This window comes from Leptodactylus fuscus, chromosome 1 (assembly GCF_031893055.1).
Source record: "Leptodactylus fuscus isolate aLepFus1 chromosome 1, aLepFus1.hap2, whole genome shotgun sequence".
Classification (NCBI taxonomy): domain Eukaryota; kingdom Metazoa; phylum Chordata; class Amphibia; order Anura; family Leptodactylidae; genus Leptodactylus; species Leptodactylus fuscus.
Window position 1 is genome coordinate 93,852,248 of NC_134265.1, and position 20,492 is coordinate 93,872,739.

General features: G+C 37.8%; 1 protein-coding gene across 7 annotated transcripts in view; it reads right to left on the bottom strand.

Moving 5' to 3' along the window:
* CLIP1 (CAP-Gly domain containing linker protein 1) overlaps positions 1-20,492 on the bottom strand; it is a 95,135-nt gene that overhangs the window by 21,999 nt on the left and 52,644 nt on the right. For 5 of the 7 annotated variants that reach the window (XM_075273008.1, XM_075273026.1, XM_075272999.1 and 2 more), the window contains 10 exons: positions 19,606-19,722; positions 19,161-19,218; positions 18,488-18,571; positions 18,252-18,408; positions 17,543-17,708; positions 15,918-16,133; positions 9,359-12,118; positions 6,967-7,104; positions 6,394-6,500; positions 2,920-3,040 (listed from right to left, as the gene is read on the bottom strand). In XM_075273008.1, coding sequence (XP_075129109.1) covers positions 2,920-3,040; positions 6,394-6,500; positions 6,967-7,104; positions 9,359-12,118; positions 15,918-16,133; positions 17,543-17,708; positions 18,252-18,408; positions 18,488-18,571; positions 19,161-19,218; positions 19,606-19,722 — 3,924 coding nt within the window. The remainder of the gene's footprint in view (positions 1-2,919; positions 3,041-6,393; positions 6,501-6,966; positions 7,105-9,358; positions 12,119-15,917; positions 16,134-17,542; positions 17,709-18,251; positions 18,409-18,487; positions 18,572-19,160; positions 19,219-19,605; positions 19,723-20,492) is intronic. The other 2 variants (XM_075273045.1, XM_075273037.1) reach the window with 2 other exon arrangements.

A 20,492-nucleotide genomic window follows, 5' to 3' on the forward strand; every position in this document is an offset into this window, starting at 1 on the left:
TGTGAACAAAGGATATGTGATAAATGTATGATACATAAGTTAGTTAAGCATCCCCGGTGTTCAAAAAAAAGCCAAAACTAAAAACATAAAAATATTTGAAGAACAAAACATAAAAAGGTTGTATAATTTTAATTGTGTAATTAATCATTGTCTAATTTTACACAGTTCCCCCTTCCTCTGCTCAAAGCGCAATCAAAGTGCTTGTGGCTGGATTTTGATATTCATGTCCTGAATTCAGCGCACATCCTGAAATCTGTGCCGTTACCATAGCTCTTAAGTGCCCCCTTCCTCCTGACAGTACTCATCCATAGACTGGGAATGCGGGATGTTCCTCACCGCTCAGCATCATCACTGGGCGGCAAGGAACACCCCCTCTGACACTATAGCGCTATGGATTCTACTGCCAGGAGGGGCGTTCCTGACAGACTGTCAGAAACACCCTTCTGACACGAAAGAGCTACGGTAACAGCACAGGTAGCTCTGCACCAGAGGCACATAACGGGAAAGCCAATAGTGCGCTGAATTCAGCACACTGTCGGCTTCCTAGCAGTCTATTACACCGCATGTGCCCGAGGACGTGGAAGGTCCTCTTTAACATTTAATGTTTGTATGTATGGTATGGCAATTTTGATTGCAAACAACAATTGAAAATATTATTTATATTGGATGGACGGAGTTGAATTGTAAGGTAAAGGCCAAAGATAGTATGAAAGATTTCACATATGCTACAAGTCCCATGTTTTCTTGTTCTGGCTGTTGTAATTTATTGTCTTTATCCCCCCAAAAGGGAACTTATTAGAGATGAGCGAGTACTATTCAAAACTATGCGCTCCCATAGGAATGAATGGGCGCAGCCGACGCAGCCGGGGCCAGCATCCTGCCACTTAACACTCTGCGCGCCAGCCACTCCCATTCATTCCTATGGGAGTGTGCTATGCAAAACCACCGTTTCGAATAGTACTCTCTCATCTCTAGAACTTATCAATTGTAATCTCACAGAAAATAAAGATGCAAGCCTTAGTTTGTGAATAAAACAAATTCTACCACAAGACGACTCTATAAAAATTCGAAATGGCTAAACCACCATTTTTTGCCATTTTGTCTCCTAAAAATTTTTGAAGAAAAAGAGATGAAAACATCAGCCATTCTCCAAAATGATTTGAATAAAAAGTACAACTGGCCCCACGAAAAAAAAAATTAAACTGTACTCAGCTCTATATGCAGAAATAGAAAAAAAAATGAAAATATGGGAACTCAGAAATGTATTTAGTGTTTTAGATTTTTTTCATAAGGTTTTAAAAATAACTAAATATACAGTATTGCTGTAATCATGAGAAATCACAAAATATAGGTAAAGTCATTTTGGCTGCATAGTGAACACCATAAAAACAAAAATCATAAGAAAATGGTGCAAATGCATTTTGTTCTCCAATTCCACCTCATTCTGAATTTTTTTCCAGCTTCCCAGAACATCATATGCAATATTAAATGGTACCATTATGAAGTACAACTTGCTCCACAAAAAATAAGCACTCATATAGCTCTGTGTAAGGAAAGATTAAAAAAAAAAAAAAGCTATGGCTTTTAGAAGGCAGGGAGTAAAAATAAAACAAAATAAAAAAAATGGCTGTGTTGGAAAAGGGTTAAAAGTAGGTAGGTCAACAAAACCAATAGAAAAGTCATTAGCAAACCCCACCAGCTGTGTGGCTAACCTTTTCACAGAGAGCTGCCTTTCATCTGATAAGAATGGGAGTTTTACATTTATTTGTTATATAATGGGCAGTAGAGATATAGGTTTGTGTGTTTGTACACCTAAACTTGACTAAATATATAGAATTTATTGTTAAATAACATGTCATTTTTATATTGAAGCTAAAATCTAAAACAGTCTGTACATACTCATTTATTAAAGATATCCTGAAAATGGTTTTGTGAAGCAAACGGACCTGTGTAAATTACTGTTGTCACCTTTGTAGAATCTATCACAAACCAAAAATAGCAATTCCACTCTACGCGCCAAGTGCAGACACCCACACATAGGCTCACTGTTCTTTCAGAGAAGAGAAAAAGCCGTGTACAGCTATGAAAAATAGACTGTTCTACTTACTAGATTTATCATATAGAATGGCACATGTGTCTTTGTTCTTAGCAATCTTAATACATTACCAGTATGTAACCAGTGGAAGAGTGTGATCTGAGATGCATTACATCTTATTCTAGACAACCTATTATCCATCAGAATTTTTAACCATTCATCATCTGGTTACATAACAAATGCCACTAGTTCGCTATCAGACTCAACAAACGATAGAAAGCTTGCTAGAAACTTTGTCTTCCAAAAATATAGGACAGAGAACGCAATGCCTGAATGCTATAATATGTGAAACTGTGGAACTGACAGTGTAATAAAACATAATTGGAGGTGTTGGGTATTCTGTTATGTGACTAAAGCACTTTACAAGGAAATCAGAGCATTTCAGAGCAATCAAGTGAAGAAAGTGGACTGTTTCCATAGTGATAAATCGCTATACTTTGAAATCTCAAAATTTTCTATTGAAATAATAATAAAAAAAAAACTCTGCAAAATATCTATTCAACCAGAGAAACTCCGTTGTGTTCCATTCTCTATCATCATCACATCAAATAAATAGATGGTGACTATTCTGAGAGTTTAAAAGAAACAAAAAGAGGTAACAAAAAAAATGTATATATCTTAAGTATCTAAAGTCCGTAGACGTCCACCTCCTGACAACTTCCCTCTAAAAATGTAACCTTCAACCAATTTAATGCTGCACATTTCCACTGACTCTGTTACAAATACATACACACAGGTAACCTCCTGGAAACAATTAGCTGGGTAAAAGGAGAAACACCATTTCAGGCATCGAAACACGCTGGAATAGAAAGGCTTTTACCCACCTTCAGGTTACTTGATACTTCTTCTTTGCTCCTTCCAAGCTCCTCTGTAAGTTTGAGGTTCTCCTCCTGCAGAGCTACTAACTGCTGGGACTTGTGCTCAGCCGCCTGCCTTAGCTCTTCCCTGCAAGGACAATGAGAGCATAGTTACTATGGAAACACGACAGGCAAGGAAACTGTGGGATAGAGTCATGTTCGGAGCTCACGCAGTACACCCTTCATGTGATTTATACAATCTAGAACACCACACTTATGACAGATGCGATAAATACCATCTGTGACGTTGCAAAACTAGGCCTACGATAATCGGAACACCCCTACTAGAGCAAAATCGTGAGAGCTATATCATTTTAAGTTAGGCTATGTAAGACAGATTAAACCAGGTTACATTCATCTGTCGAGGGGAATTTATATATGCATAAAAAAAGCATCTTTAAACATTTCTATTAGCATAAAACCAGTAAGCCCTTATTCAGATTACTTCCGAGGAGTCTTGGTCATAGAACCAAGTCCATGTGTGTGCAGGATCTCACATGGACAGAGTTTCATAGTTGAGACTCCTGTGAATAAGCCTAAGGCTGGGTTCACACGGGGGAGTTTTGGTCTGGATTTTGACGCGGAATCCACGTCAAAATTCAGCTCAAAAAACCGCCTCCCGTGGAAATCAATGGGTTCCTTTTTCCATGAGCAGGAACAAAAAGAAGTGACTTGTCCTTCCTTGAGGTGGATTCCGTAGCTGATTCAGCTGCGGACATCCATGGCGCAAAACTCCCGAGTACGCCCATTCATTTGGGCCTAATCTGGAGCGGAATGCCGCGACTGCATGCCGATGCACTGTATGCACTGCACCGGCATCCAGTAGCATCCAGTTAGTTTTTTAGACCAGATTCTGAGGAGGCCTCGGTGTCAAAATCCGGTTCAAAAAACCCTCATGTTATCCCAGCCTAAGGGTGCTGGCACACAGGTTAGCAGCTGCATTGACAGCATTCATTGGGAGGCAGAGATCAGAGCATGACAATGAAAAACAATAAGCATCTTGCTTGACATTGTCACGGATTCCACAGATGATTCAGCCCCAGAGACTGCAGAGACTACCCAGATGAATGGTGAAATGCTGAAGCTATGCAGGGAGAGAAATGAAGAGGAATCTGAAGCTAGTGTCAATCTGAAATTCCTCTACATTTTCCACCATATGAATTTAATGTGGAAAGGCATGACCACTAACACACTCTAAGATGCAGCAAACTCCATCCGTCAGCTCTTCTCAATTAGCCTAAAGTAACATTCTTCAGACGCTGATTGGAACAGAAACTGCAGGTAGACAAGGCCTGCCTTATCAGTGTGCCAACCCACCATTCAATTCTTATGAACTGAGGATGTAACATGTTTGGCCAATAGACTAGCTTGTCAGAGTGGGTCATGCAAAACAGAGCCCCCATTTCTTTTTATGGTTTGAGTAGGATAATTGAAGAATGACATACTCACCCCTTAGGCTAGGGTCACAGTTGTGCAGGGCATGGCGAAACTGAACGAGGGAGAGCCCATCCGCTAAAATAGCAGTTACCTGCATCCCCCATAGCTTTCAATGGGGTCTGCCGGGTGTCCATTGGGAAGTTTTTATATTGAAACCGACAGAGAAAAGCCCTCCGTGCAAGACTTTTCTTGACATCGATATAGATGTAAACCTAACCTTACAGGAAATGCTGAAAATAGTTTACACCATCAACTATACAAAGTTTTGCCCATCTTATTTTTAGGAACAGCATATATATCACACAGTTACTCTAGGTTGAAATTCAGTTTGCTCCTTCAGTTCTGGCAATGTCTAGGGATTAGTCTTGTATACCAGACCAGTCAGTTAACTCTACGGGTAAAAGCTGAATACCATTGGGTCTGGAAACCATGGACGTCATAAAACCTGTGCTTACGGTGTATTCTTCTGTGAATGCTGCGTAAACTCACCACAGGGCTGTTTGTAACATATAACAAGTTGTCCCTCTTGTAGAAAGAAGAACTATTCATGCTTGTGATTATTTAATGATGCGCAGAATTGCAAGCTGATGACTAAGTACATGGCTGTGTTCATATTTCCAGAAGAGAATATTGACCACACAATCTTAGTACCCATAGCTGTGCACCAAATGCCCCAAAAATGTGTCTTTACTTTACGTTACACCGTCTCAGCGTCATAGCCATCATGGTGGAACTTAAGTGAACTTTCTGTTCGCAAGTACTTCTGCAAACTAAAACATCTTGCTAGAAGCAATAAATACTTCACCAGCCATCATACGGTTTAAATGGCTATCTATAATCATATCCAGTCGCCAATTGCAACATGTCTCACCCTTATACCCCTCTTCCACAGATAACACTTGGTCTGGCTTTAGGTAAAAAGATTTCAAAACAGTCAGCAAGCTGTTCTACTGAAATGAATCCACTAGGATAACATTTACGTTGTTTTCCTCAGGCTTCTAACAATCCGTCTCCTGATCACCAGCAATGACAAGGGGTGCCCAAAAATGTGATCCTGTGTTATGCTACTTTGGCACCAGACCATGTATGATGCTTTTTGCTGGAACTGAAAATGGACCAGAAATACAGGTCTGAGGCTGTACATACATAGGTCTCCAATTTCACAATTCATCACTGATCCATATATGGATCATATAGCATATTGGACACACTTGCATACAATGCTACTGCTTTCCACAAAGAGAACCCCTCGAATGTCAGGAAAGGATATGATGGGCCTCATTCAGTTCTTAAGCTGTTGTGGTAAAACAATAGCAGAACTTTGATTGGTCACTACAAAGATAGTTTTACTATAAGGGTAAATTTCCACTGCCGGTATTAATATCCATTGCTCTCATTTGTCAAAGGATGAGAGCAATGGACTTTAACAGCAATAGAATGATTGGTGCAGATGGAGCACTGTTTGCATTCACTTTAATGTTAAAAAAAAAATTATGTCAAGCTTTCTTCCATCATGTTGATTTACTTTTCTGACAGGAAAAAAAAAATAAAACAAAGAAGATGAAAAAAAGAATCATGTTACATTAGAGTGAATGAGAACAGAGGCCAGACGGAGGGGGATCCTTCTGCATCCGTCACTCTATCACTGTTAAAGTCTGTTGCTCTTATCCCATGACAGATGAGAGCAGGTGACATTTAGAATAGTGTTAAACCTAGCCTAAAACTATTTTGATAAATGAGGTCCAATTACGATTATTCTCTTAAAATCATACACAGGAAAGAATGGTCAGATTTTTTGTGTCCTCGTATAAGTGAAGGACTTGTTCACCTCTCCATTCATTCTCCACATCAAAGTGGTAGTAAGAGTTGGAGGACCAGAATCAGACATTTATGTCCTATTATGTGGCTGTGTCAGAAATGTCTAAAGTGAGACTACCAAGTTGAAGGACAGCGCCATATATTTCTAGTTATGGTTATTTAAACAAATAATGTAGAAATACTTACAATTCTTTCTTTAGAGATTCCGTTTTCTTACATTCTTCTTTTAGTTGTGCAGTAGTCTTGGTAGTCTGCTCGGCAGCGGATTTATGCTGTTCTTTGAGGAAATTCAACTAGAAGAAATATAATTCTATTAAAACAAATGCATGTCAACACGTCAAAAATCAGAAATGACATAATATGTAAAAGATGAAGTACTACTGTTTGCTTGTGAGGACTGTACAGGAATATGTGTTGCTTTTGTATTTATGTACTTATATGCCTGAAGCTTGAAGATTTATTCTTTGGTTTAATCCCTGGGTAATGCAGAGGATTACTACGTAACCGTTAATCCCACAGCATTCTAATGTTATTACTGTATTTGGTATGCACTCTAGTAAGCCTACAATGGCTGAATACTAGCCTGATAGCACTAAAATCACAAGGCATTATTCACATAATAAAATATTATTCTCCTTTATCCGCAGCTGCTGTGTATTTCCATTTTGTAATGACACAATTTATGACAAGTAATATGGTTTCAGGTTAACTGGAAAGATGAAAATAACCATGGAATTTACATTCAGATGGTTTACTCACTTCTTTCTCCAGCTCGCTGTGACGTTTCTTCAACTCTTCCATTGTAGTTATAGTCTCTGTTCTTTCTTTGAGTATTGCATTCTTTTCTGCAGTAATTTGCTCAATTTTCTGGCAAGCTTCTTCTGCAATCTGAGAAGCCTGCATTTAATGATAAAGGCTTAATTAAAATATGTAGAAACACTTTACAATTTGCTTTAATGTGGCTTATTCAGAGGCTTGCTCATGTCACCGCCTGTCATTCCTTGGCATGGGAATACCATAGACAATATTACTCCCCAGTGTGATTTGGGTTGCATTGTTTGAAGAAATTAAAACAAAAATGCAGTAAAGGCTGCAGATGAACCAATAATCTGCAGCCCAAATGTCTCTGCATTGAGTATTCATAAAAAATATATCATTTAGGAATGATTGAACAATTTATGATTGGGCCTGGATCATGCTTCAGGCTTAATTCAGAAAGGTTATTTGGGGTTGTGAAAAACATTTACAGATAAAAGGAAAGTGTGAATAAAAATTGCTGCTGTAGAAATATTTTTTTTAATTTTTTTTTATTTTTATAGCCATGCAATTATCCAGAGCAATCTTTCAAAAAAGTGAAAGTCAGCTCTTATTACAGACTGAGAAATTTTTGTTCAATTCCGTAGTCTGAAGTCTTTAATCCATAACTAGTAGTGGACATACTGAAGTCACATCTGCCTTTTAAGTTTCTATAAGAGGCAAATCGCTCCTCTTACTACATGTTTCAGACGGACATCTGAACAGATCCTATTGCTTTTAATGGGAACATCTCTCATCCAAAAGAGAAAATATATTTGTTTTTCTAATGTACCGTATATACTAGAGAATAAGCCGACCCGAATATAAGCCAAAGCCCCTAATTTTACCACAAAAACCTGGGAAAGCTTATTGATTCAAGTATAAGCCTGGGGGGGGGGGGGGGCGGGGAATGCAGCAGCTACTGGAAAATTTCAAAAATTAAAATGGTCGGAGTTTTTGGGTGCAGTAGTTGCTGGGGAAGGGGAGGGGGTGTTTTGGTTGTCTGTCTCCCCCTTCCCTGAGCTTAAGGACTGTTTTTTTCCCATACTTGGAATTCAGCCTGGCTGAATATAGGGTATCTGCTGTGCTCCTATTAACCCCTTCCCGACGGAACAGGAGCACTGCAGATACCCTATATTCAGAAGACCGGGCACTTTCAGACACGGGTATACCTAATGTGTGTGTTTCACAGTCATTTTCTACTTTTATATGTATTCTAGGGAAAGGAGTGATTTAGAACATTAATTTTTTTTTATTATAAGCTTATTATTTTTAAAATCTTTTTTTTTTTCCCCACACTATTTTATGGGAGATTCTATACATTACTGTTGCTGGTCATAGTTTTTTTTTTGCTTGACTCGAGTATAAGCCGAGGGGGCCTTTTTCAGCACAAAAACTGTGCTGAAAAACTCGGCTGATACTCAAGTATATACGGTACATCAATGTTGTGTGCATCAGTTCTCTGTTAGGCTGACAGCACTGAGAAATAGAAAGATTAAAGCAAATTATTTGGTTCACAAATGCCATACATTTAGTTTGAGGGGGGTATTTACTTTCCTCTGTGGAACTTGAAGAACTTTGGTCCATTATCTTACACTAGATTCACATTAGCACTAGGCTCTCCGACAAAGAGCTGGACCACTAAAACAGTAGTTACCCATGGACGCCACCGAACCTTACTGTCAATAATTGGTTCTGCTGGGTGGCCACTGTTTTAAATCTGAAAGTGGTGGAGAAAAAAGTCCTTGTGTAGAGGCGGAGAAAAAAAGTCCCTATGTAGAGATGGAGAAAAAAAAAAAGTAATCCTTTCTGCAACAGAGACTTCTAGTCTCAATAGTGCATTTCACTGTAGTGCTCACAGGATCCCTTAATAAATTTCTATCTATCTACAAACACATACGCTATGTCCAGTATATGGTTTTTTTGGCTTTATTTTTGCTGGATGTCTCTGTATAGAATCGCATAGTTAACTATTCTATTCTATATGCATAGTATTTCCATATGGAGTAGCAGTTAATAAACTACTAATTCAAGATATTACATTTTGAGACAGTTGAGAAAATTACAATCCATGTTCTGCAATGGACCTACTATATTCATTAAAAACAGATTCAACACTGTATTTGGCAGCGTTCCTTGAAAAACTAAATCCATATAGGAGCCAATTTTTATTCACAGTTTCCTTCAAAAATAAAATTATAAAAGGAAAAAAAAAAATTAACAAAAATTAACATTCCTCTGATATTTACACCGAAGTGAGGTGAAAAGCATGCATGTGCAGGTGAAAACCCAGATTTTCCTAAACAATAGTGCGCATTGGTGTTAGTAGTTTTAGTTCACTTAATATGTCTGGTACCTCATGTATTTTTGCTTCTTTCTTGTTCTGTTGAGCCTGAAGTTCATTAAACCTCAACATTAATTCTTCTTTTTCACTCAGTAATGCCTGCCATTGGATTCCTAACTGCTCGGCAAGACCTGTAGCTTCAGATTTGCTTTTAGTAAGAGCTGCAATTTCCTCAGACAGCTTATTACAGTTGTTCATAGCGGCTTCCTTTTCTGCTAACGTAGTTAAGTTTGCTTTTTCCAAGGTTTCTTGTGCCATTAAAAGACGAGACCTTTCCCCTTGGAGATTTTCAATTTCTCTTTCTTTGATTTCATGTTGACAGTGAAGCTCTTCTAATGTTTTTGACACACTATTATACAGGTCTTGAAGTTCTTCTTTTGAGTTTTTTAAGGAAGCAAAATCCTTATTGAGCTCTTCCAATTTAGAAGACAGGCAACATCTCTCAAGTTCTAAGCTCTCTTTTTCTTGAGTAACAGTATTCATTGCATTATCTACATTTCCCTTCTGCTCCAGAAGTGCTTCATACTTACACTGAAGCTCCTTACTTTGTAGAAATATCCGTTCCTTTTCCTCAGTTACACTGCTCAAGCTCTTCTGAAATTCTTCACACTTGAACTCTAAGGTATCCTTTTCATTTTTAAAAGATTCTCTCTCTTCTGCTAATCTTTGCTCAAAACTTTTAAAACCTGCCTCAAGTTCACTGACCTTTCCTTGTAAGTCATCTCTGCCTTTTAGCAACAAATCTTTCTCTAGACAACACTTATTATAATCCTCAAGCAAAGACTGTTTTTCTACTAAGATAGCGTTATGTTCTACTTCTAGGGCAGACTTGTCTTTCTGAGTTTGTTCTTGTATCTGCTTTAGATGTTCAACAGTTTGTTTCAGTTCATTGTTTTGTTTTGTTGCGTCGGCAATTCTAGAAGTTAAAGATTCAGTCTCCTGTAATAGTCTGCTCTTCTCCTGAGACAATAATAGGTTTGATGCTTCTGAATCTTCCAACCTGGTCTTAAAGCTTTCAAGCTCCGCACCAGCCAATTGCTCTCGGGATTGGAGTTCAGTATTCAAGGATTTAAATGCATTTCTCTCTTCGGATACAGATTCAAGCTGCTTTTCCAGGTCCTTAAGCTGGTGAGCAATATGTTCTTTTGCATGTTTAAGGTTACTAATCTCATCTCTCATTTGGTCCTGGACATGTTTCGCCTCTTCTTCAGACTTCTGATATTTTTCTACAAGCTCTTCTTTTGTTTTTAGAAGATCATCTATTTCAGCAGAAAGTTTCCGCTCAGAAGAAAGTAGACTCTCCTTTTCTTGAAGCAAATTAAAACGTTCGGAGTCAGATATACTACTGCTGGTCTTTATCTCTTCGATCAGCTTTGTTAGACTATCATTGGTGATTTGGAGCTCTTCATTGGCTTTTTCCGACTGGTCAAGCTCTTTCTTCATCGCCACAACCTTAGAGGTCAGTTCATTGTAATCTGTAGCCAACTTATCTTTCTCTTCTCCCAGTTCCCTAACATGTATATTCAATTCATTTTGTTTTAATACAAGGTTGTCTCTTTCTGAAGACAATGCATCTGTTGTCTTTTGTAACTCATCATGTTTAACAACTAACTGAGAAATTTTATCCTCAAATTCTAGATTTCTGGCTAGAACGGTCTCCTTTGCTGTTTTGAGTACAGATATTTCATTGACTAAATCAGTGTGTTTTGTCTCCAAGTCAGATATTGAGTCTTTAAGCTTTTGGATATTTTCATCTTTTTCCCTAATAATGGAAATGTTTTCATCTATTATTTTCTTCTGACATTCTTCCAACTTATGTTTATCCTCTTCAAGTACCGAAACCATTTTAAGCAGTTCATCTCTTTTTCCTTCAAGCTTTAGATTTTCTTGGAGAGATGTATCTAGTTTTGATCTTACATTAGTCAGTTCAACTTCCATAGAACTTTGTGCAAGGGCTAAATTTTCTTTTACTTGAAGTAGATTCTCAATTTCTGTATTTAACTGATTTTGTTTTACAACAAGATCTTCCCTTTCAGATGTGACTTGCGCATTAGTTTTCATTAGAGTTTCCTTCTCTTCAATGATAGCAACCACTTTTTTCTCCAGATCCAGAGATTTATCAGAGAGAAGATTTTTATCTGCTTCTAGGCCATTTATTTCTTTTTCCAGAAATTTCTGTTTGGTCATCAGATCATCTACGTTTTTCTTCAGAATATCAATAATTTCATCTTTTTCCCTGGTCAGATTTGCCTTCTCTTCCCCAAGCTTCATCTGCTGTTCCTGAATTATCTGATTTTTGTCTTGCAGTTCTACGTAGTCTGCTAACAGTGCGTCCTTACTTAGCTGAAGTTCTTTCATAGCCGCATCCATAGCCGTAATAGAAGACTTCAAATCCTCACACACCAAACTGATTTTAAGAAGTTCCTGTTTAGTGTTACTATGTTCAGCTACCAAATTTTCTTTGTCAGTTGCCAATGTTTGAGAGGCACTATCCAACGCCCTATATTTGTTTTCAAGTTCCTGCTTCTCACTCATAATGTTGTCTTTTTCAGCCTTCACTTCTTCAAAGAGCGCTAAATGCTCCGTTTTCTCTTCCTGAAGCACATTAATATACCTTTCAAGCTCTGCAATATTTGAAAGCAGAGAATCCTTTCCTAGTTTTAAAGCATCTGACTCCTTGAACAGTGTGTCTTTTTCCACTTTCAACTCCCTCATCTCTTCTGTTATAAGTTCAATCTCTTTGTTTTTGGATTCTAACACACAGGTTAAAGACTAAAGGGATAAAGTTGGGGAAAAGGAAAAAAAAATGAAAATAAAGCAAGCTAATGGAGTAATGAAGTAAGCAACTTGTATGTATGAAGTGACACACTAAAATGTATTACATTAGAAAGTGCATATAACACTATATAATATATAGAGTAAACTGGCTATGAAAACAATGGAAAGGATCAAATAATATTTAATATGTCTGGTCATCTTAAAGTAGCACTCTCACTAAAGTTGTTGTTTTTTTTTGTTTTTTTTTATTAAGGTACATGAGGTGAATTGTAGTGCAGGTAAATAGTTGTGGCTTTAAAAGGAGTCAATCAACAGGTTTGTCCCCTACACCAACAGCTGCTCGGTTTAGGCCCCAAACTGGGTGATCCCAGTATAATCCATCAGGGAGTTCAGCAGATACTAAAAGTTTTATTCTGCCACGGAGGTCAGTCCTATTTACTGTCACCAGCTTCAGCTGTGCATGCTTCAGGATTTGCCAGAGAAGTGTCATAATCCCAACAGAATAAAGCTTTCAATTTCATTCATATGCCATAATGGATGGGTCAGAAGCCACCAGGATCAAGAGCCTAAACTCCTGCGGCATAAGGACACATTGCTGGCTTAGGGGCCAGCAACTGATGCTCTTATATGGGTTGACAGATCTTTTTTCATTCATGAGCCAATAGCTATATTCAGGTCCTCCAGTGGATCACATGACGAGCACTTAGATTCTCTGATTCATACAGGCTCGTCTATGTGGACTGGAAATTAGTTATTTTATGCAATCCTATCTTATGAGACTCACAATCATTTTATAGCTGTACAAAAACAAGCTGACTGCAGGTTGACCCACAAAAGGTTGTAAGAGTCAAAGCCTGAGTGCCAAACATTTGTTTAACAGAAGACCCATTCAAAGTACAAACAGGATAGGTCTTCAATTAAAGATCATTGTGGCACCGGCTTCAGGGGCCAACGCTGATCTCTAAGTGATTACCTATCCTCAGCTTGCCAACCCCTTTAAAGCTTTGTTCAATGATGGCAGCCATAAAACAGTATTTGGTTAGGGTTTTGTTTTTTGTTTTTCTTAGCGAGTGGCAGATCCAGATTTCACACACATTTTTAACATTATAAATATCTTCTAGAGTGGAAAATGCTATTAAAATGCTGCAGCCAGATATTATTGGTTATTCACCAAAAATCTATGATATTATGACTAATCTTACATACATAGCATTTTTAACTTGGCATTGTCTTTCTTTCCCCCCCCCCCCCCCCCAAAGAGCATGTCACACTGGGTCTAGAATTCTTTCAGATTTTCCTGATAAGATTTCATTATAGGGAAAAAAAATCCTTGAAAAAATTGTGGGAAAATAACATGTAAACAAAAAACCCTCAAAAAACACAAGCAATATTAGCTTATTTGAGGATTTTTTTTTTTTTTTCAAATTAAAAATGCCAAGGAAAAAATGAAGTGGAAGCCTAAAAGCTGCATTATGTACAGAGGATGGGAGATATAAATGTTTTGTTAGTGGCAATGCAGTTCTATGTGTCATCTAAATCATCTTGGTTTCTGGATATTATTATATATTATAGATGAGAAACTCTTAAAATACATTGCTGATTCTTATAAAATGGTATGTTCAGACAATGCAGATTCGACACTGAAAATCTAGCAGAAATTTGCAGTAAAAAACTAGTGGATGGGATTTAATTAAAGGGACCTATCACTAGGAAAATACAGTAAATCTGCAGGCATCTCGTAGAGCAGGAGAAACTGAGTAGATTGATATAGTTATAGTATATTGATATAGTTTCATGGGAAAAGATTCAGCACTTCTCACTGACTCATTGAACGTCTTATTAGTAACAGTCTCTTCTCTATGACTGTGCCGTCTCACTGACTTTATAGGAAAGAAAAGGCAGAGGTATCAAGGACTAAATTATACTGAATCTTTCCCCACAAACCAACACATTAATCTGCTCAGCTCCTCCTGCTGTATAACCCATGCCTACTGATTTCACAGGTAACAGGTTCCCATTAAAACCCCATTCACACACACCAAATATTTCTTTACTATGAGTAAGCCACCTATTCATTTGGAAATTGCATGCAGATTTTCAGAGAGGATTTAAGGCAAAGCATCCACAGGGTCTGAATAAAATCTAACAGTTTCTATTTGTATGCATTCTTTGCAGCATTACATTTACTCCATAAAAATGACCAACCATTGAGTCTCAAATATTTAAAGTGATATCATAATTGTTACGTTTGTACAGATGATTTAGATAGAGGTGTCTCACTTCATACATACAATTTATAAAGCATCGCAAATAATGTAAATACTGTATAAAGCACCCAATAAAGATAGTAAAATGAAACAATGAAGTTATGGAAATGCGCAGAAATGGTTAGACTTGCTGTAAAATAACATTATTTGCTGTGAACATGCCAGAGGTGTAGGAGCACTAATAAAAGAATACAAAAAGGAAGCCCAGAAGAAATCAAATCAAATTTAACTGGGGAAAAAAAACTATATTAGTATTTATACATCTATCTAGATCACATCCTTCCAAAATTAAAGGCTTTCTATATATTAAACCTACAACAGAAATTCATGAAGCAGTAATGTGTATTTTTAGGACTGTATTTGGTTACTAAAATACCCCACTCATTAACGGTTTTATCCCGCCTGGAGGCAGCCATATGAAACCAGCCTTAGGGTATATTCACATGTTGCAGATATGCTAGAAATTGTGTACGACGGAACTGCCTGCAGAAAAATCCACAGTGTATTACAGTACCAGCAACTTTACTAAATCTGATTTATGTGCAGTAGAAATAAAATCTACAGTGCAAATCGACTTGTGCTGCATATTTTAAGCCTGTAATATTTATTGTCAATTTATGCAGTGATTTTTAATTACAAGGAGTGAAATCTGCTGCAAATCTGCTGCATTTTCACAATAATATTTGTCTGCTGCTGATACCCAGCAGAAATGCTGCAGATTTTTCTGCAGCATTTTAGTTTGGTGGGAGCAAACCCCCCTGAAAGTACAAGTCTATGGATAAGTACTGTCATGGGGGCGGTCCTCATAGCCCTGTTATGACACTAGGCTGTAATGCCTACCCTTCTAATAGTAGGGAAGATATCAGTGCCGATATCTCCAGCACTTGAGGAGCATAACGGGAAAGCAGACAATGCGCTGAATTCAGCGCACTGTCAGCTTTCTAGCGCACATCGATGAGGATGTGAAAGTTTGGCTTGAAAATGAACCTTTACACATCTCTAGTATCTCAGCTCATATACCAAATAAAGCTAAGAGAGATTATTAGTTGATGGTATTTCATAGGAATATTAGGTGCACAGTGACACATTGAAGCATATATTAAGAATATTAATTATTAAAGAAATGCTCACATAACACATATAGATGATAAAGGTGTATGACGAGCACAAAGGAAGTAACTGAATGTTAGCTAAGCCTCTGGGTTTCCCTGTTTCTTATGCATCAGTAGTCATAAAGGCAATCATGAAGTAGACTACTATTAGCAAACCAAAGCACTACAATAAAAGCAGGATAACAACATTGTATGTGTGATGGTATCACTATAGTAGTTACCACTCCAAGTCTATACAGTGCATAAAACATTTCTGTATAACAATATGAACCACCTTAGTTGTGCTTGAAATGTTTGTTGTTTTTTTTTGCTTTGTGTGTAAATGCCATTACACGGTAATTTCCTCCACACCAAAAAGAAGAAAATAATGGTTAAAACTCTGCAAACTTCCCTTAATATTAGACACAAAAATACCTTGGCCTGTTCTGCTTGCTGTTGCAGCTCTTCCATTTGTTTGACCATATTATTTTGAGTCACCTGAGCAGACTTGTACATTTCCTCTTTATCCTGTAGATTTTGTTTCAGCTCATTGATTATAGATTTATGTTGGGAAACTAAATCTGAAGTAGATTTTTCATGCAATGCTTTCATTTCTTTATTCTCAAGCTGAAGTTTTTCAACTGTCAATTTCTAAAGGAAAAGGGAAACACATTATTAGAGTACAAAATAACCCATCTAAAAAGCATAATGGCTGTCATTAAAGAGGACCTTTCATGGTCCGGGGCACAGGCAGTTTTATATACTGCTGGAAAGCTGACAGTGCGCTGAATTCAGCGCACTGTCGGCTTTCCCGATCTGTGCCCCGGGTAAAGCGCTATCGGTCCCAGTACTGTAGCTCTTTACAGTCAGAAGGGCGTTTCTGACACTCAGGTACGTCCTTCTCCACAGCAGCGCCTATCGCGCTGCACAGTGTCAGCGGGGAGGAACACCCCCTCCCCTCCTGATAATACTTGTCTATGGACGAGTACTGTGAGCAAAGGAAGGCATTCCTCCCCGCTCACACTGTACAGCGCGATAGGCGCTGCTGTGGAGAAGGACGTACCTGATTGACTGTCAGGAACACCCTTCTGACTGTAAAGCGCTACGGTACCGGGACCGATAGCGCTTAACCTGGGCACAGGTCGGGAAAGCCGATACGCACAGTCGGCTTTCCAGCAGTATATGGAACTGCCTGTGCCCAATCTGATGAAAGGTCCTCTTTAAAGCAGTTGGCTCCTTTATTCCAACTTTTACAAAAGCAGTAAGAGTACTTACTAATATACTGTAGTAAGGCTATCAATGCCAAAGTCCCAAGCAGAGCTGTACCACTCTGTAATACAACCCAATCTACCAGTGGTCTAGTCCCAAGATGGTCAGTGATTGAGGGGCACATTACCTGGCCTCCATTGAAAATCATCGCCCATAGTACTGCACAGTACCTATGCTGTACTATTTAATAAAGGTGATTGACTGGCCTCTACTAAAAATTGGCCTATCAGGGAATTTAGCTGAATTGTATATAGATTGTAGACTTTCAATGCATTGCTGCATTTTTCCCGTAGCACTTTGTTTTGCTGTGGCCTGCTACTTGGTGTCTTAGCCTTACACAATATATTCGTAGATGTTGGCTAAAGATGCCATTCCCTTTAAGATGCTTTTGAAACATTCTTTAATATCCATAGATTAGAGACTGCAGTCATAGGAATAATTTGAAATTTTAGGGTTTTATTGTAATCATCAATGACAATACATGAAGTTTTGGAAAAGTCTGATGGCATTTATCAGATATATAAAATATGGTTGGGTGTATACACGTTGAGCCTTAAGAGGTGTACTGAAGTCAAAAGGAGCTGAGCTGCAGCATTGTTACCTTGCCACTATACAGAGCACAAAGCTAACTGCTTTGGGCTCTGTGTATAGTATGGGTATCGGAAGCGGCCCCAATCAGCTGATCCGTGTGTGTGGCCCCCCCCCACAATCAGATATTTATGGCTCTAAGGCTAAGTAAAAAATAAACAATTCCTGGCCAATTCCTTTAAGTGCGATATAACTTTACTTACCAAGCTTTCTATTTCAGAATTCATTGCCTTTATTGCAAGCTGATGAGATTCTTGTGCCTCTTCAGAACAACGCTTTGCTTCAGCTGTTAACTGCTCTATATTACTTTGTAGGTTCTTTACAGTTTCTCTGGATTTTGACAATTCTGTTTGAAGATCAGCTAAATTCCTGAAATGTGTAAAGATTTACGCTGAATTCTTGCGAAACAATACACAGTAATAGCTAGAAACTTTTTTGAAAAAAAAAAAAAAAAAAATTATATGGCTAGAAAGTAGAGATGAGAAAACACTAGAAATGAATGGAAGCGGCCGGCACGTAGACTTTGCCGGCGGCCAGTCGCTTAATCCCCCGCGTGCCGGCTACGTCCATTCATTTCTACGGGAGCGTGCTATTCGCAACGGCTGTTTCGAATAGTGTTCGCTCATCTCTACTAGAAAGTGGATTTGACATCTCCACAATTATTTCTCTGCATAATGGAGGGGGGGAAAACCGCTTTAGCAGTGTGGTGGCCTGTACATTATCTGGATTGGTGGATGTCCAGACACTTTCCGCTTAGAAAGTAATGGCACGTCCTAGCAATATGCCATGACTTTATGAGATGGAGAAAATATTTAGAAGGTTCTGTTTCTAGTGTCACTAAACAAGAGTACAACTAAACTCAAACTCATAAAGCAGTGCATACAGCAAACAATATGCATAAATATAACTTACCTTTCTCTAGACTGTAGTTCTTCATTCAATGCTGAAAGCTGAGCAGAGCTGTCTCCCGATGACTGGATCATTTCTGCTATTTGATTTTCTAATTTTGCTTTAGCCCTCAGCAAGCTCTGCTCCTTCTCTTCACCTTCTTTTACCTTCTTTTCAAACTCTAAAACACAAAAAACATGGCACAGTATAAGAACCTAATGGAACACACAGAAAATATATGTAATTAAAGATCTACTTACCAGTACACTGAGGTTGCAACAGTTCCAGTTTTTTTGTTATTTCCACACATTGTAGTTCTTTCTCATTTAATTTACCCATAGTATCTTAAAAATAAAGAACCACTTATATAATAAACAATATCTCTTAGTTGCATGAAGTATAACCTCATGGAATCTGAAATATACTTGTTGTTAAGGAACCTAAACTTATTTGCATTGGATGGTTAATAAACTGATTTTAAAACTATCCTTAGAAATATTAAATATATCTGTAACAAATATAGGCTTACACTATAGTATGTATGGAATTTTGCCGTTTGTATCTAACTATAAAAACAATTTAAGCATTACCAAAAGGGAGAAATCCTAACATGAAAGCTTTTCTGGATGCTCTCTGAAATCAATGAGTGCCCATTGTTTTCAATAGACAGAGTAAAAATACCCTTTGAACTACTACTAGAACTACTACTACTAATACTATGTTCACACGCCCATTACTCTTAAAAAACTGCTACATGCGGAATCCCGGGTCCACCGGGTTCTGCTGAAAGTCCACTTTTCTGCACCTATTTTAAGTAGAATGGGGGATGGAGTCTCGTACTGAGACTCAAAACGCTTGTGTGAACCGTAGTGAGACCTTACCTACATTTATTTAACATGCCTCAAGGGGCATATGGAAAAGGCAGTATCTTACCTTGCATAGCTTTTTGAAGGACCTTATTTTCTTCAGAAGAGGTGTTTAATGACTTTTTCTATAAGCCAATTAAAAAACAAAAAATAAATAAATTAGAAAATACAGAATTACAATAAGTCCCATAATTGTTACTTATGAACTTCTAACCATCAATAATTATAGAGGTCACTCTAACCCAACTATTTCTTTAATGCCCATAGACATAAATTCCCTGACACCCCCACCCCTCCTATTTGCCATTGACCATATTCTGCAGAGAACAGAGTGTCATGGAACCCGTTACACTCATAGATTGGAGTCTCACATATGCACGACATATCCTACATCTATACGCCTTACACGACAGTAAAATTCTAAAAAAATATTAATATGCTTACTGTATTGCTTTGAACACAAGGAAAGAGTTTATTATATCTACACTAATTTAAAAAATTGGGAACATTACCAAATCTTCAATTTCGCTTTCAAAGGTTTCTTTGACCTTAACCAGTGACTCCATTTTGCTTTCAAGGGTAGCAAATTTTTCTTTATGCGCCATCAAATCTTTTTGTAGATCAATGGCCTACCAGAGTTGCAATGAAAAAATAAATGAATGGATACAAGAAATAAAAATTAAAAAACAAAAACAAACATAACAAAACTTTAAAAACAAAAAGCATGAAATATGTAAACTTATCTGCATTTTTAATGGCTTAAGGTCTGCATATCTTATTTATAAATATGCTTATGATGATAATAATTAAAACCCAATATATCAGGGCAATTACAGAAACACTGCATTTTATATCATATATAAGTAAGAGTTTACAGAACTTTCCAGCACAATAATGGTTAAACGGGGGACACTACTGCAGTGTATTAAAATACTCTAGTGACTTAGCAGGATCCCATAAATATGGTCCAAAGGAATCCAGCTGAGGCTGTGTTCACACTGTACTGTTCTGTTGCAGTTGTGTAGCTTATTTTTTCAGTCAATGTATCTTAAAGGGACACACCAGTGTTTTTTAAGGTTTGCAATATAGTCATTGAAGTAGATCTGCTTTTGCTCATGCTGTCACTAGAATCCAGTTCCAGTACCCAAGTTTCTTTCCTGCTTGTGCAAAGCACTGAAAAACTAATACTAAAACTGACCTTCCAGGACCTTACACTGTGAGGATATTGTCAAGGTCCTTGTAAAGTTGCACTAACTGCTGCTGACTAGAGATGAGCGAACACTAAAATGTTCGAGGTTCGATTCGAACAGCCGCTCACTGTTCGAGTGTTCGAACGGGTTTCGAACCCCATTATAGTCTATGGGGAACATATACTCGTTAAGGGGGAAACCCAAATCCG